At 41.7% G+C, this 18769-nt stretch overlaps 1 protein-coding gene across 1 annotated transcript; it reads left to right on the forward strand.

The window, feature by feature from the left end:
* LOC118361936 (oocyte zinc finger protein XlCOF7.2-like) lies at positions 1–17274 on the forward strand. Its single transcript, XM_035742169.2, has 6 exons — positions 1–506; positions 909–1039; positions 1255–1416; positions 10110–10274; positions 10645–10756; positions 15518–17274. Exons 1-6 carry the CDS (start codon positions 230–232, stop codon positions 16480–16482), a joined length of 1812 nt encoding a protein of 603 aa, XP_035598062.2. The 5' UTR covers positions 1–229; the 3' UTR covers positions 16483–17274.
* Positions 17275–18769: the final 1495 nt, after the last annotated feature.

Here is an 18769-nt window from a genome sequence, read left to right on the forward strand (position 1 = left end):
GTCTGCCGGAAACTCACACGAAGAAGTAAACGGAAGTGAACAGTTATTACAAGTTAATTTCCACGTTATCGTTTTTATTTAGACGTGTATTGACACACTGGAACTCAAAATATGACTCCTTTAACTGTATAGCATTAAACCCCATGTCGTGTTTAATTCGCGTTGGAGACGGGACTTGGTTGATAGCTGTTATCTAGGAAACGCTAGCTAGCTGCTAACGTTAGCAAAAATGGCTAACTGTATGGTTTTTCACACTCAAATAGCCTCCATCATGGAGGTGCTTGCAAATGCAGCCGTGGCAGAGATCTGTAAACTGGTAGACGACGACTATGCAGTGTTTCGTTTGGAAATAAATCAAAGCCAGAAAGAAAACAGGGCATTGCGGAGGAAACTACTAGAACTGAAGGTTGCACGGGAGCGCGCAGAGAGAACAATGCGAGAGCGCGTCCTCGCCAGTCGCCCAAGTAGTGTCAAGATCCTTGACCGATACAGAGGAATGACAAGAGGTACATTTAGCAGAAGGCAGAGGCTGTGCTACCTGTTGCCGTTCATATATAGTTCAGTGCCTGTCGAACCGTTCCCCTCTGCACATGTGTTCAGATATTACCCAGAATTGGGTCTTGGTCAGTTTTTGGATCGTATACAATAAATCCCCTGATTACTTAGCTATCTTGTGAGAGACACAATCCTATTCTAACCAGATTCTTCATTTACTGCATTTTCTATTTTTTATTAAATTAAACAATTAGATGCATGGAACATAATCTATACTCAATAAATAGTTTTTCAAGAAGTTACGAGAAGTTTTACCTTACATCCTTACCAATTGTAGACAGTGTAAAAAGTGTACAATATAGCATTGACAGTACCTAACCTAACCATCTCTTTTCCTCCAATCACTCTCTCAGGTGAAGGACATCTCACTGGAGGCCACAGAAGCTTTGTGAAGCCAGCAGAACACAATACATGGAGAGATGACCAAACAATCACTGTTGATGAGGGGAGTGGAACCTCAACCCAGCACATTATCATGATAGAGGTTAGTGTAATAGTGTTGCATTAAAAACAATGAGTTACTTTGTAAATCAAATGTGTCCCGTTTATTTCAGAAAATCTCCCCTCAGCTATTCACTTGCTTACATGTAACGTCCTCATTTATCGTCAGTTAAATAAAGGAAAGAGAAAATAAATAAGTTATCTGCCATAGGGGAGCATGTGAGACTTCCTTACGACATTGTTCTCTTCTTGTTCCAGTCTACAGATCCAGAGGCTGCAGGTCCTGGGGTCAAACTGGAGAGGTCTGAAGGAGAGGAGGACCCACGGAACATCAGAGACATTCAGTCTGGAGCGCCCTCTGTAGTTACGGAGGACCCCAACACCCCAGCGCAGCCCAGGACCCGACGCAGCATCACGGAGGTCAGTGGAACACCGAACGCTGTCCTCAAGTCAGAGACAGACACCAAGACTTTAACCGTAACACACAGGCTCTTACACACAGGATCTGACCACAGATCAGACCCAGAGAGATTGGGGCTGGGTAGTCTGGGCAGTCCTCTTGCTCCCAGCTCAGAGTATTTACCAGTATTTCACCAGAGCCAGAGGACGGTTAATTCCCATGGTGATGGTGACGCGTTAGACACTGACCGGGATGATCCGTCTTGTTCTTACACTACAGAGATGGACCCTGGCAACATACCCTTGGGTTTAGAGACACAGACTGATCTGTCTAGAGCGGACTGGAACCTGCGCAGTAGTAGTGTATACTCTGAAGGGTGCCTAGATAAGAAAGAGGAGGTTATATTGGCAGATGAGGGGACTGTAAAAGTGGAGGGCAACGTTCCTCCCACGTGGAATGCAGATAGTCACCTTGGAGACGGACACTCACAGGGCAGAGATTTCTTAGATTACAGGGGAAGCTTGGAGACAAATCCAAATGTCGCCACCCATTCCCCTTTACACGTGTTCAAGGATCGCGACCCAGTGTCCATGTTGATGGCACCTTCCGATTCACGCGGCCGTGTCCTTTTCGATCAGGTATTGAACTCAACCGACAGGGCTAGAGCCCAGGCTCAGGGAGGGGGAGCCACATCAGGCAATAATAAAGAGAAACGGTTCCTCTGCATGTTCTGTAACAAAGGCTTCAGCAGCTCCCAGAAGGTGGAGAGGCACCAGAGGGTACACACAGGAGAGAAACCATTCAGCTGTACCCAGTGTGAGAAGAGGTTCTCTCGCCAGGACACCCTGAAGAGGCACCAGAGGATCCACACAGGGGAGAAACCTTACAGCTGTTCACAGTGTCACATGCACTTCGCACAGCCTGGTCAACTGAAGATGCACTTGAAGGTCCACACGGGAGAAAGGCCATTTGCCTGTATACACTGCGGGAAGAGGTTCTCAGAGAGGAGCTACCTCAGGCTACACCAGCAGAAAAAACATTCCACTCTATAACATAGAAAGTAACCATTCCACTCGATAGCTTCTGACGTTTATATCAAATCCTGCATAAAAAAATTGTCAGCTGAAAAGATCCACAGATGCATTTGGAATAACGAGAGTCACAGATTTCAGTGTTGAATATTCCTGGGTAGAATATTGCATCCAGACGTGCGATATTGTAAGTCGCTCTGGATAAGAGCGTCTGCTAAATGACTTAAATGTATATAAGCCTGAAAAGTATTTTACGTAGTGTTTGTACTGTTATGTTTACAAATGTCTATTTCACTACTTCCATTCAACAATACATTTTTTCCCAATACACTTTTTTAGTAAGAAAGTGAATGCAGTTTTAGTTTAGATATGTGTATGTGTGGTTTTCATATGGTGTATTTAACCCTTGTTTATCTTTTAATAAACACAAAATGGGACTTTTTATTCTGACTTTCATTGAGACTCCCTTTAATATACACTGAGTATACATAACATAAATAACATCTGCTCTTTCCATGACATAGACTGACCAGGTGAAAGCTGTGATCCGTTATTGATGTCACTTTTTAAATCTACTTCAATCAGTGTAGCTGAAGAGGAGGAGACAGGGTAAAGATGGACTTTTACGCCTTAAGACGATTGAGACATGGATTGTGTATGTGTGCCATTCAGAGGGTGAAGGGGCAAGACAAGATTTAAGTGACTTTGAACAGGGTATGGTAGTAGCGCACCAGTTTGTGTCAAGAACTGTAACGGTGCTGGGTTTTTCCACGCTCAACATTTTCCTGTGTGTATCAAGAATGGTCCAACACTCAAAGGACATCCAGTTAACTTGACACAACTGTGGGAAGCATTGGAGTCAACATGGGCCAGCATCCCTGTGGAACGCTTTCAACACCTGGTAAAGTCTATGCCCGACATATTGAAGTTGTTCCGATGGCACAAACTAGGGGAGGGGGGGGCGGGGGTGTAACTAAATATTAGGAAGGTGTTCCTAATGTTTGGTATACTCTGTGTACATCACATCTGATCTCACCCTATTCTGCATACACCCGACAGCACTTTATAACCAATATACACGTGCTAAATATACCTACACATACCCACACACTAACAAACACCTACTGTACACGTCATAGTTTAGTCACATTTGTCTGCTGATTACTTTTGACTTATCATAGCTGACATATTTATGTCCACCATGATGGGTTTAAAAATAAATAGTTGCACACTCGGCAGGTAGCCTAGTGGTTAGAGCGTTGGACTAGTAACCGAAAGGTTGCAAGATCGAATCTCCGAGCTGATAAGGTCAAATCTGTCGTTTTGCCCCTGAACAAGGTAGTTAACCCACTATTCCTAGGCCGTCATTGAAAATAAGAATTTGTTCTTAACTGACTTGCCTAGTTAAATAAAGGTTTAAAAAAAATGACATAAAAAAATATATTAGAGGTCGACTGATTATGATTTTTCAACGCCGATACCGATTATTGGAGAACCAAAAAAAGCCGAAAAGGACGATAGTCCTTTTCCGCGAATGCGCACAGCTTCGATTATATGCAACGCAGGACACGCTAGATAAACCAGTAATATCATCAACCATGTGTAGTTATAACTAGTGATTATGATTGATTGATTTTTTTTACAAGATAAGTTTAATGCTAGCGAGCAACTTACCTTGCCTTCTTGCTGCATTCGTGTAACAGGCAGGCTCCACGTGAGGCAGGTGGTTAGAGCGTTGGACTAGTTAACCGTAAGGTTGCAAGATTGAATCCCCTCGTTCTACACCTGAACAAGGCAGTTAACCCACCGTTCCTAGGCCGTCATTGAAAATAAGAATGTGTTCTTAACTGACATGCCTCGTTAAATAAAGTTGTAATTTTCGATTCCGATTAATATATATATATATAAAAACTCCCAGTAATTTCTATATATATATACTGCTCAAAAAAATAAAGGGAACACTAAATAACACATCCTAGATCTGAATGAATGAAATATTCTTAAATACTTTTTTCTTTACATAGTTGAATGTGCTGACAACAAAATCACACAAATGATCAATGGAAATCAAATTTATCAACCCATGGAGGTCTGGATTTGGAGTCACACTCAAAATCAATGTGGAAAACCACACAACAGGCTGATCCAACTTTGATGTAATGTCCTTAAAACAAGTCAAAATGAGGCTCAGTAGTGTGTGTGGCCTCCACGTGCCTGTATGACCTCCCTACAACGCCTGGGCATGCTCCTGGTGTGGTGGCGGATGGTCTCCTGAGGGATCTCCTCCCAGACCTAGACTAAAGCATCCGCCAACTCCTGGACAGTCTGGTGCAACGTAGTGTTAGTGGATGGAGCGAGACATGATGTCCCAGATGTGCTCAATTGGATTCAAGTCTGGGGAATGGGCGGGCCAGTCCATAGCATCAATGCCTTCCTCTTGCAGGAACTGCTGACACACTCCAGCCACATGAGGTCTAACATTGTCTTCGAGTAGGAGGAACCCAGGGCCAACCACACCAGCATATGGTCTCACAAGGGGTCTGAGGATCTCATCTCGGTACCTAATGGCAGTCAGGCTACCTCTGGCGAGCACATATAGGGCTGTGCGGCCCCCCCAAAGAAATGCCACCCCACACCATGACTGACCCACCGCCAAACCGGTCATGCTGGAGGATGTTGCAGGCAGCAGAACGTTCTCCACGGCGTCTCCAGACTGTCACGTCTGTCACATGTGCTCAGTGTGAACCTGCTTTCATCTGTGAAGAGCACAGGGCGCCAGTGGCGAATTTGCCAATCTTGGTGTTCTCTGGCAAATGCCAAACGTCCTGCACGGTGTTGGGCTGTAAGCACAACCCCCACCTGTGGATGTCGGACCCTCATACCACCCTCATGGAGTCTGTTTCTGACCGTTTGAGCAGACACATGCACATTTGTGGCCTGCTGGAGGTCATTTTGCAGGGCTCTGGAGGTAGAGGTCCTGCTGCTGGGTTGTTGCCCTCCTACGGCCTCCTCCACGTCTCCTGATGAACTGAGCCACTTGTGTTGGTTGTAGACTCCGTCTCATGCTACCACTAGAGTGAAAGCACCTCCAGCATTCAAAAGTGACCAAAACATCAGTCAGGAAGCATAGGAACTGAGAAGTGGTCTGTGATCCCCACCTGCAGAACCACTCCTTTATTGGGGGTGTCTTGCTAATTGCCTATAATTTCCACCTGTTGTCTATTCCATTTGCACAACAGCATGTGAAATTTATTGTCAATCAGTGTTGCTTCCTAAGTGGACAGTTTGATTTCACAGAAGTGTGATTGACTTGGAGTTACATTGTGTTGTTTAAGTGTTCCCTTTATTTTTTGAGCAGTGTATATATGTGTATATATATATATATATACATACATACATACATACATACATACATACATACATACATACAGTGGGACAAAAAAGTATTTAGTCAGCCACCAATTGTGCAAGTTATCCCACTTAAAAAGATGAGGCCTGTCATTTTCATCATAGGTACCCTGCAATTATGACAGACAAAATGAAAAAGAAAAATCCAGAAAATCACATTGTAGGATTTTTAATGAATTTATTTGCAAATTATGGTGGAAAATAAGTAATTGGTCAATAACAAAAGTTTATCTCAATACTTTGTTATATACCCTTTGTTGGCAATGACAGAGGTCAAACGTTTTCTGTAAGTCTTCACAAGGTTTTCACACACTGTTGCTGGTATTTTGGCCCATTCCTCCATGCAGATCTCCTCTAGAGCAGTGATGTTTTGGGGCTGTTGCTGGGCAACATGGACTTTCAACTCCCTCCAAAGATTTTCTATGGGGTTGAGATCTGGAGACTGGCTAGGCCACTCCAGGACCTTGAAATGCTTCTTACGAAGCCACTCCTTCGTTGCCCGGGCGGTGTGTTTGGGATCATTGTCATGCTGAAAGACCCAGCCACATTTCATCTTCAATGCCCTTGCTGATGGAAGGAGGTTTTCACTCAAAATCTCACGATACATGACCCCATTCATTCTTTCCTTTACACGGATCAGTCATCCTGGTCCCTTTGCAGAAAAACAGCCCCAAAGCATGGATGTTTCCACCCCCGTGCTTCACAGTAGGTATGGTGTTCTTTGGATGCAACTCAGCATTCTTTGTCCTCCAAACACGACGAGTTGAGTTTTTACCAAAAAGTTATATTTTGGTTTCATCTGACCATATGACATTCTCCCAATCTTCTTCTGGATCATCCAAATGCTCTCCAGCAAACTTCAGACGGTCCTGGACGTGTACTGGCTTAAGCAGGGGGACACGTCTGGCACTGCAGTATTTGAGTCCCTGGTGGCGTAGTGTGTTACTGATGGTAGGCTTTGTTACTTTGGTCCCAGCTCTCTGCAGGTCATTCACTAGGTCCCACCGTGTGGTTCTGGGATTTTTGCTCACCGTTCTTGTGATCATTTTGACCCCACGGGGTGAGATCTTGCGTGGAGCCCCAGATCGAGGGAGATTATCAGTGGTCTTGTATGTCTTCCATTTCCTAATAATTGCTCCCACAGTTGATTTCTTCAAACCAAGCTGCTTACCTATTGCAGATTCAGTCTTCCCAGCCTGGTGCAGGTCTACAGTTTTGTTTCTGGTGTCCTTTGACAGCTCTTTGGTCTTGGCCATAGTGGAGTTTGGACTGTGACTGTTTGAGGTTGTGGACAGGTGTCTTTTATACTGATAACAAGTTCAAACAGGTGCCATTAATACAGGTAACGAGTAGAGGACAGAGGAGCCTCTTAAAGAAGAAGTTACAGGTCTGTGAGAGCCAGAAATCTTGCTTGTTTGTAGGTGACCAAATACTTATTTTCCACCATAATTTGCAAAGAAATTCATTAAAAATCCTACAATGTGATTTTCTGGATTTTTTTCTCATTCTGTCTGTCATAGTTGAAGTGTACCTATGATGAACATTACTGTCCTCTCTCATCTTTTTAAGTGGGAGAACGAGCACAATAGGTGGCTGACTAAATACCTTTTTTGCCCCACTGTGCGTGTGTGTGCGTGCGTGCGTGCGTGCGTGCGTACGTACGTACGTACGTACGTACATACATACATACATACATACATACATACATACATACATACATACATGCATACATACATACATACACACACACACACACACACACATACATACATACATACATACATACATACATACATACATACATACATACATACATACATACATACATACATACATACATACACACATACATACATACACACATACATACATACATACATACATACATACATACATACATACATACAAACAAACAAACAAACAAACATTCCCAGCAACGTTTTGGCACCAATTAAAATAGTTGATTTACTTCCATGTGACCGGACGCAAACTTGTTACTGGTCCCATCAGATAACATGGTAGAAATTAGCCCTACAGTATGCTGACCTCACCAGGTGGCACGGATTACATCCTGGCAGAACTTCTGCTTCAGCCTATCAAAGGTCTTAGATTTTCTACCCACCATCCAATGGCATTTCTTAAATATGCACTATGCAGAAATCGCTCTGCCATTTCCTGGTTGTTAAAATTCTAATAGTTTACCTAATTTCAGTTTATGTGACAAAACAAGCAAGTATAGTGTAGAGAGTCATTGTACCATCTAACCCACTGTGAAATATATTTTTCAGAAGCAAAAAATATTGAATTTTCAGCTGTTTGAAGCTGGTGTACGACACGCAAAAACTAAACTTAAGAACTGAAGCATAGAAATAGCTCAAATGGAACAGAGCTGCTGCTTTTTAGACTTGTTAACGTTAGACAACATTTTCACATTTTCCACATTATGACAAATTCCACATGTTTGGTTTATCTGTTTCACACACATCCATGTGCTTGTATGAAAGAAAGTTTATCGTTAAAAAAAAATCAAGAGCCTTATGGATTTGTCAAATAGCGGTCATGAAGGCTATTGCCATGCTCATCACTTCTAGGTGGCTGCTAAAGAGGTTGACTTGTAACCTCACATCAAGCTTTTTTGTTGAGGAATCAACTGTTCAATGTCAGTCCTTGATACTTGATTCAATGCACATGTGACGAAGTGGAATATTATAATAATGCATAAACTATAAAACATTGTAGTGTAGACTACATAAAATATACTGATGACAGCCAAGTATCTTCCTACATTAAAGGGACATTTCTAACATTTTCAGTTGAGAGAATGCCAAAAATGTGCAAAGCTGTCAAGGCGGAGGGTGAAGAATATCAAATATATTTTGATTTGTTTAACACTTGTTGGGTTACTACATGATTCCATATGTGTTATTTCATAGTTTTGATGTCTTTACTATTATTCTACATTGTAGAAAATAGTACAAATAAAGAAAAACCCTGGAATGAGTAGGTGTGTCCAAACTTTTGACTGGTACTGTAAGTGTAGCCTACATACAAATATACTCTTCCTACATTAAAGGGACGTATATAAAATGTTCAACTTCATATTTACCACCCCAACATCAACATAATGTGAAAATGGCGCATTTCTGTGTTTTGCAGGAAAAAAAGATAAGAGGAAGATACGTGTTTCCAATGACATCATTGGTGTGCATCGTGTGATTATTAACCAATTATAAGTAGGCATTGCCTACTAATTGTCAACTAATTGGTTGATGTCACTAGAAACACTTATTTTCCTCTATCTTTTTTTACTACAAAACATAGAAAGCGACATTTTCACATTTGTTGGCGGCAGGTAGCCTCGTGTTTAGAGCGTTGGGCCAGTAACCGAAAGGTTGCTAGATCGAATCCCCGAGCTGACAAGGTAAAAATCTGTAGTTCTGCCCCTGAACAAGGCAGCTAACCCACTGTTCCTAGGCTGTCATTGTAAATAAGAATTTGACTGACTTGCCTGGTTAAATAACTGACTTGCCTGGTTAAATAACAAAAAAAAACATTTTTAAATGTCCCATTAAGACTGTTGATTCAAGCTGCAACACTGCCACCTGTAGGACGAGAACGAGAGTGCAAACTATTTCTACTGTGCACTTTGGATCATTTTCCTTGAGGGGAAAAAAACGTATGACAAAGCAGATTATAAAAATGCATATAAAACCTCGGCCTACATTTAGGTGAACACATCCATGTAATCATATGCAATGTGATTTGCTTGTTTGTGTGCGGGGGGTGGCGACTCGTGTGATTCGAACCCTTGCCACAATCTGCGATAATTACATGGACTAGGCACTTTAGACAGAGAGCAATTTCACCAGTCAATGAAATACACACGATAGCCTTGTTGCTTTGCTGATCAGAATGTGCTTTTGGACTGACGTGCTTTAAGGATGCTTCCATGAACACGTCCAACTACATCTACGACTTTAATTGGCTGCAGAAGTTGTGCCAGGAAGTAATCACTGCTACCTGGTGAGGTTAGCAAAGGGCTAATGTGTGTTATCTGTGTTATCTGATGGGACCAGTTTCAATTTAGCTTTCTGTCACTTGCAAGTAAAACACACATTTTAGTTGACTTATGTGCATTTTGTGCGTGATAACCTGTTTAACTTTAAATGCTTGCTTATGTTTGCAAGTTTGGCCCCTCCATGTTGAGTGTGTTTATTATCTTGTGTGTGTATGTACCTGAGGGAGTGAATGTCTGTATCACCTCTCTCTTCCAGGAGGAGGAGGGTCCAGAGGTGCTGCTGGTGAAGGAGGAGGGGTGTGAGGAGGGTCTGGGGAACCCGGAGGGTCCCATGGTCATGGAGGACAACCAGACTACACCTCCTCCTGAATCCACAGAGGAACCAGCTGAGCAGCACAGGACCAAACACAGTCTCACTGAGGTAAACCCACTGTGAGCTACTGTCTGAATGTTATTAGGTCAGGGTCTGTATCCACAAAGCCTCTCAGAGTTGGAGTGCTGATTTAGGATAAGTTTAGCCTTTTAGATCATAATGAATAAGATTATATGGAAAGATCCTAGATCAGCACTTCTACTCAGACTCTTTGTGGATATGGGCCCAGGTCTTGATGAATTATTTGTGTCTTAAGTGTGGGACCATGCCTTTGAATTATCAAAACATTAAAGAGTGTCAAGTAATCAAATCAACTAACACACTTGCATAGTATTAATAGCAGTACCTCATTGCCCAATCAGAAGATGCTCCATATCAGATTTCTTGATCCAACATCCTCTCGCTCTGTATCTTACAGTCAGTAGACATGGAGGATGGGAATCTTGATCTGTTGCTAGTCAAAGAGGAGACGATAGAAGATGGACCAGAGAGCATTGACCTTTTGAGTGGACTAAAGATGGGGGAGCAAGGTAAGAGAGAAATACACTGAGAGTACCAAACATTAAGAACACCTTCCTAATATTGAGTTCCACCCTCCCCACTCAGAACAGCCTCAATTCGTCAGGGCATGGACTCTACAAATTATTGAAAGCGTTCCACAGGGATGCTGGCCCATGTTGACTCCAATGCTTCACACAGTTGTGTCAAGTTGGTTGGATGTCCTTTGTGTGGGGGGCCATTCTTGATACACACGGGAAACTGTTGAGTGTGAAAAACCTATCAGCGTTGCAGTTCTTGACACAAACCGGTGTGCCTGGCTAAGGCTGTGGTGGTCGCAAAATTTTGTCAGCTGGTGATTGCCAAGCAAATAACTGTCTGTCTCACGGTAATTGACCGTTAATTAACATAAACATATTTAGCATCTCCTGGCTACAACACATTGCCTACATCTACATTTTAAAAAGTCTAATAAATCCATTTAATATAGCCTACCATCACAATAAATCCATTATTTATTTTAGACAGGTCTAAAGAAGCATGATATGAAGAAAATGTAGTCTATTTCAGAATGTAAAGGACAACTGAATACAAAAACAATAAACGTGGAACGAACGAAAACCAAAACAGTACCGTGTGGTGAAAAACACAGATACGAAAACAAACACCCACAAACAAACAGTGAAACCCAGGCTACCTAAGTATGATTCTCAATCAGAGACAACTAATGACACCTGCCTCTGATTGAGAACCATACTAGGCCGAAACATAGAAATCCCAAAATCATAGAAAAACAAACATAGACTGCCCACCCCAACTCACGCCCTGACCATACTAAATAATGACAAAACAACGGAAATAAATGTCAGAACGTGACACAGAAGACCAGAATAGCTTACTCTTGAGTTGTCCTTATGTTAGGTCCTGATCTGGCAATGCCAAATGGCTGTGGGCTACACTAGTTCATTTAGCAGACAAGATTTGCTTAGAATTCCGTGGCATTATTTTATAGTATGAAGAATACAATTGAACAAAGCTGAATAAAATAGAAAGGATATTTTTGAGGGAGTGCGCACATGCGGCTATTCTGTGTTGAGTGGTTAACAAAGAAATAGGTACCCCCAAATGCTTAATTTATAGTTATTAATGTTACTTTAGTTGTGATACAAACGTTGGGCTATATGTTTTGATTTGTAATACATTGTAAGGCTGCCGGATGCGACTCTAATGATTATTTGACAAAAAATAGCTTGAAAGGCATGAGCTCTGCTTAGTTTTTTACGCAGACTGTACACACTACATCAGTCACTCATTCACAATTTGACAAGCACTTGATAATGCCTAGAATTTTACTGTGGCAACCCCTTTGTGTGGCCGTAATGCACCCTAAAAAAATCCATGCCTTTTGTGGCCATTGTGCCCTTCTCCCTGAGTGCTGTGTGCTCCTTCAAGTGATCGGGTCTTTCTCACAGGCTACAAGTGAAGATAGACACATTGGGGACGCAACTGCGCGTTTCCTTATCCAATTCCGAGGTGCATATTGAACATATTTTAAGAACTATCCACATTTACTTTTCGTCAGCCAACAAGATGAGTAGGCCTAACGAACAGCAAAAGCACTAGCCTTTGTCAATCTACTATCCTCCATAGTACAAAAGCCGACCTATTCTGTGCAATAAATAAATATTCCAAACATAGACTTGGACAGTTGTGGGATGCGATAGATCCCAAATGAATACAACCACTTACATCAAAAAAACTTTTTTACGCAATGTGGCTGACGCAAAAAATCAGAATGTTTAGCTTAAAATGTTAGGCAATTTTTAAAAACATTATAAGCGCAGCATTGCGCACATGGTAGTAGGCTATAAGCGCTAATGTTCCATTAGCGGAAAACACCTTTGTCAAGAGTGACCACAAATGCAATTATGCATGCTTTTATTATACATTTGATTTTTTATGGTGAAAATGATCTAACCCAAACTTGAAACTCATGCGCTGCTTATGCCAGTTAGGCTATACACCCCTTGTAAAGTTATTTGGCCACTTTGGTTGTGATACAAACCTTATTAAAACATATAGGCCCATGGGCTAGACCACATGAGGTGTGCTACTATGATTAGAAAAAGTTGCAAACAAAAGTCATTGTTCTTTTGCTGGGCATCATTCACATAGGCTAATATTGTCACACATCAGACTATTCCTGATTTATTCTTGTCTGTACATATACTAAATAATATATGTGTGAAATTTGTGTTGACTTAGAATGGACCATTATCATGCACCTGTTTCGAGACAGGGGCAGCAGGAAAAAATACATGTCATCTATGCACTTATTGTAAGTAACAAATGGAGGATGTTTTTCCCCGTGATTTATTTTCATTCCAGCCAGGTAGGCTATACTCCTGTTCTAAATATAAGAAATGTTCTTAATATTAGGAAAGTTGAGAAATAAATATAGTGGCCTAGCCTATAGAAAGCTGATGGGTTCCTTCTCTTTTTAAGAGGCCATCACGCAATTGCATAGCCTATTGAAATGTTGCTCAACATGAGCTCATGGGCTCTCATTAATTGTTTGATTAGATTTTCGAATACATTTGCATTGTCAAGAGTGATTAGAAGGACAATAGAGTGCTGATTACAAGGCAGTTAGCAAGTTTGGTAAGGCACTAATGACCAGCAGCAGCATCAGAGCTTGGAGAAGCCTAATTACTATGACTAAACGGTCACGCCAAATTTGAATGCATTCATGACTTGTGACCGCCGGTGTGGCGGTAATACAGTCACCTCAACAGCACTATGCCTGGCACCTACTCCCATACCCCGTTCAAACGCACTTAAATCTTTTGTCTTGCCCATTCACCATCTAAATGGCACACATACAGTGGGGCAAAAAAGTATTTACTCAGCCACCAATTGTGCAAGTTCTCCCACTGAAAAAGATGAGAGAGGCCTGCAATTTTCATCATAGGTACACTTCAACTATGACAGACAAATTGAGAAAAAAAATCCAGAAAATCACATTGTAGGATTTTTAATGTCTTTATTTGCAAATTATAGTGGAAAATAAGTATTTGGTCACCTACAAACAAGCAAGATTTCTGGCTCTCACAGACCTGTAATTTCTTCTTTAAGAGGCTCCTCTGTCCTCTACTCGTTACCTGTATTAATGGCACCTGTTTGAACTTGTTATCAGTATAGAAGACACCTGTCCACAACCTCAAACAGTCACACTCCAAACTCTACTATGGCCAAGACCAAAGATTTGTCAAAGGACACCAGAAACTAAATTGTAGACCTGCACCAGGCTGGGAAGACTGAATCTGCAATAGGTAAGCAGCTTGGTTTGAAGAAATCAACTGTGGGAGCAATTATTAGGAAATGGAAGACATACAAGACCACTGATAATCTCCCTCGATCTGGGGCTCTACGCAAGATCTCACCCCGTGGGGTCAAAAATGATCACAAGAACGGTGAGCAAAAATCCCAGAACCACATGGGGGGACCTAGTGAATGACCTGCAGAGAGCTGGGACCAAAGTAACAAAGCCTACCATCAATAACACACTACGCCTCCAGGGACTCAAATCCTGCAGTGCCAGACGTGTCCCCCTGCCTGATTAAGCCAGTACACGTCCAGGCCCGTCTGAAGTTTGCTAGAGAGCATTTGGATGATCCAGAAGAAGATTGGGAGAATGCCATATGGTCAGATGAAACCAAAATATAACTTTTTGGTAAAAACTCAACTCGTCGTGTTTGGAGGACAAAGAATGCTGAGTTGCATCCAAAGAACACCATACCTACTGTGAAGCATGGGGGTGGAAACATCATGCTTTGGGGCTGTTTTTCTGCAAAGGGACCAGGATGACTGATCCGTGTAAAGGAAAGAATGAATGGGGTCATGTATCGTGAGATTTTGAGTGAAAACCTCCTTCCATCAGCAAGGGCATTGAAGATGAAACATGGCTGGGTCTTTCAGCATGACAATGATCCCAAACACACCGCCCGGGCAACGAAGGAGTGGCTTCGTAAGAAGCATTTCAAGGTCCTGGAGTGACCTTGCCAGTCTCCAGATCTCAACCCCATAGAAAATCTTTGGAGGGAGTTGAAAGTCTGTGTTGCCCAGCAACATCCCCAAAACATCACTGCTCTAGAGGAGATCTGCATGGAGGAATGGGGCAAAATACCAGCAACTGTGTGAAAACCTTGTGAAGACTCACAGAAAACATTTGACTTCTGTCATTGCCAACAAAGGGTATAGAACAAAGTATTGAGATAAACTTTTGTTATTGACCAAATACTTATTTTCCACCATCCTTTGCAAATAAATTAATAAAAAATCATACAATGTGATTTTCTGGATTTTAAAATCATCCTAGTTGAAGTGTACCTATGATAAATTACAGGCCTCTCTCATATTTTTAAGTGGGAGAACTTGCACAATTGGTGGCTGTCTAAATACTTTTTTGCCCCACTGTACATACACAAACCATGTCTCAATTGTCTCAAGACTTAAAAATATTTTTTTTTCCTGTCCCCTCCCTTTCAGTCTGTCATCTCAATGTTAAGGAAAGAGCATGTTTTGTATACTCAGTATACATACAGCCTACATATAGTGATAGATCTTCCATTGAAATAGTGATGCACCTGGCTATTCTTTTTTTTCATTCATACAATTAAATCAATACAACTTATGTTTACATACAAAAACTCAAATTATAAATGTATGAACTTGACCTGGTAACTGACAAAAAAATACGAAATATAAGTCTATATTCTAACCTCTTCTTGCAGGTGGTTGGCTGGAGGCTAACAGGGGAGACTGGGTGGCCATCTTGGATTCCCAGAACCAGACGGGTGCAACCAAGGGCCCAGGGGACATCACTGAGAAGGCCAGGACCAGAGGCGACATAGTGGAGGTCAGTGGATGGGACAGCGTTCTCAACTCTGGGCTGGGGAACAACACTGATAACCACAACCAGAAACAGACTGCTGAACCCAAAACAATAACCAAACTTAGTCTCCATGACAATAGACTGTCTGAGACCAGGGCAAGGTGTAGATTTGGTATGCGGGGACAGGGAGGTGTCAGTATGCGAGGAGAGAGAACAACAGACACAGACTGGGCTAGCAATGCTCCGTCCTGCTCCTATAATTGTGATTCAGAGACATTGGTGGCGCCTCAGGTTAACCCCCTAATAGGTGCTTCCTTCAGCCTGCCTTCTATAGGATCTATAAACTGGAACATGGACCCTGCAACAACACAGACATTCCCTGGCCTTCATCCTCCTCACACTTTCCTAATGTTAAACCAGACTTCCGACAATGCCAGTGCCTCAACACCAAATGGCTACACAAGCCCATTGACAAATTACAGTAGCAGTAACTCTATCTGCAGATCCGGTGGCAAAGAGAAGCGCTTCCCGTGTTTGTTCTGTGGGAAAGCCTTCAGTTTCCCCAAACAGGTGGAGATCCATCAGAGGATGCACACAGGGGAGAAACCCTACAGTTGTACCCATTGTCAAATGTGCTTCGCTCAGGCTGGTCACCTAAAGAGACACCAGAGGGTCCACACAGGGGAGAAACCCTACAGCTGCCCCCAGTGTGAGAAGAGGTTCTCCCACCAGCACCAGCTGAAGATGCACCTGAAAGTCCACACGGGAGAGAGGCCATTCGCCTGTACGCATTGTGGGAAGAGGTTCTCAGAGAGGAGCTACCTCAGGATACACCAGCAGAAAATGCACACGGCCCATGTATAGTGACATGTAATGTAGTACTAGTTAGTTTGTAGTTAAATCTGTTGGTTTTGGATGTAGTAGTGAACTGGATGAAGTGAACCAGATGAAGTAAACAGAGGAAAGAATGTGTATGATGAGGCAGAGTAGATGATATGGTGTTGGTTGGTGTGAAGGTGTCTGTAAAAACTATTCACTGGTATAAAGTTTTGAAAATATGTGAAAGGTAATGTTGAACCTTTTCCAAAGTTTTCTCAAATGAATTTTATCAAAGCGATGGTACTAGATTTACAGAAAAGTGTACCAGAGTGAGACAAGTTATTCAACTTGTCACGCATCGTTTTGTGCAATAAAAGTACTATACTTCACGTTATGTGAGTATATGACCATTTTGTTTAAATTAAATTCAAAATTGACTCTGTGCTGACTGACTTGATTATTTTTGTATCATTTTAGGGACTGAGTTTCCTTTATCTCAGTCTGACCAAAACATTATACTTCATTCATGACTTTGCCTGTGCTTAGCTCCGTTCCATATTTTTTTTTTTATCCTGATCATTCCTGAGCAGTTTCCTTCTTCTCCGGCAACTGAGTTAGGAAGAACACCTGTATCTTTGTAGTGACTGGGTGTATAGATTATTATTTTATAGGGCAAGGCAGCTCTAACCAACATCTCCAATCTCGTCTCACTGATTGGACTCCAGGTTAGCTGACTCCTGTGATTGTTTAAATGATGTATTCAATATAGACAAGAAAAATACAATCATTTGTGTGTTATTAGTTTAAGCACACTATATTTGTCTGATGTTGTGACTTAGATGAAGATCAGATTAAATTTGATAACCAATTTATGCATAAATCCAGGTCATTCCAAAGGGTTCACATACTTTTTCTTGCCATTGTATTGACTCAAGACATTTCAGGTTTTTATTTTTTATTAATTTGTAAACATTTCTAAAAACATAATTCCATTTTGACATTATAGGGTAATGTGTGTAGTCCAGTGACACAAAATTCAGGCTGTAAAGGGGTGTGAATACTTTCTGAAGGCACTGTAGATAAACAGAGGCAATGAAGGTGTTTTTCAAGGTTATTCTGCCATATAAAGACAAAGCTTTACCTTTCCACAGCAATAGTATTTTGTCAATCTTGGCTAGTTTCACATCTAAGTTCTCCTTTACAAGATCCTTCATTCTTTTGGAATATGGATGCCAAGCATGTCCACTGGGCCATTGCTCCACTTCATTAGTACACAACAGGGCAAAAGATAGTTGTACTTTCTTAAGGAACCCACTCGCAAAAAGGTATATTTCTCATCATTTGGTTTCAGACCCGATAAATTAGAAAAGTAATTCAGATCTTCAATAAGACCATCTAGTGATGATTGTTGAGGCTGAAAGGCAAATGCTGTATCATCTGCATATAAGGACATTTTGGTTGTAATACCACTGATACACAGACCTACTATACTGAACAAAAATAAATGCAACAACTTCATGATTTTACTTAGTTACAGTTCATATAAGAACATCAGTCAATTGAAATAAATTCATTATGCCCAAATCTATGGATTTCACAAGACTGGGCAGGGGCACAGCCATGGGTGGGCCTGGGAGGGCATAGGCCCACCTACTGGGGAGCCAGGTGCAGCCAATCAGAATTCGTTTTTCCCCACAAAAGGGCTTTATTACAGACAGAAATACTCCTCAGTTTCATCGGCTGGTCTCCGGTGATCCCGCAGGTAAAAAAGGCAGATGTGGAGATCCTGTACTGTCAAATTCTCTGAACAGACGTTGGAGGTGGCTTATGGTAGAGAAATGAACATTAGATGTATGTAGCAACCTACCTATGTAGCAACCCTAAATAAAGCCAGATTGCTCACTTTGCTTATTACTTTCTTAATTCTAAGTGCTAAACATCTTGATAGAATATGGGTATCACAGCACAAAGTGAGGGGTCTTCAGTTTGAGGTGCACAGGGCTTATATAATGGGCATTTGCTTCCTGCTCCAATAGTAATGTAATCAGTCCCTCTCTTTGGGATGTTGATCATTCCCCCTGTTCAAATGAAAAATGTAAGCAGGTGAGCAAAGGTTCTTAGTGTTCTGTAAAAATACCCTGTACCCCTCAATTGGCATTGGAGATTTACCAGTTTGGAATTACTTAATTGCCATTACTAGCTCATCGTCAGCAATCAACCCCTCACAGGATGCTATTTGTATTTCTGTTAAGCTGCAATATGTAACTTTTTGGGTGACCGGACCAAATTCACATAGAAAGCCAAGGTCTATCCTTTTCATCTCAGTATAGCT

This window comes from Oncorhynchus keta, chromosome 29 (assembly GCF_023373465.1).
Source record: "Oncorhynchus keta strain PuntledgeMale-10-30-2019 chromosome 29, Oket_V2, whole genome shotgun sequence".
NCBI classification, from domain to species: domain Eukaryota; kingdom Metazoa; phylum Chordata; class Actinopteri; order Salmoniformes; family Salmonidae; genus Oncorhynchus; species Oncorhynchus keta.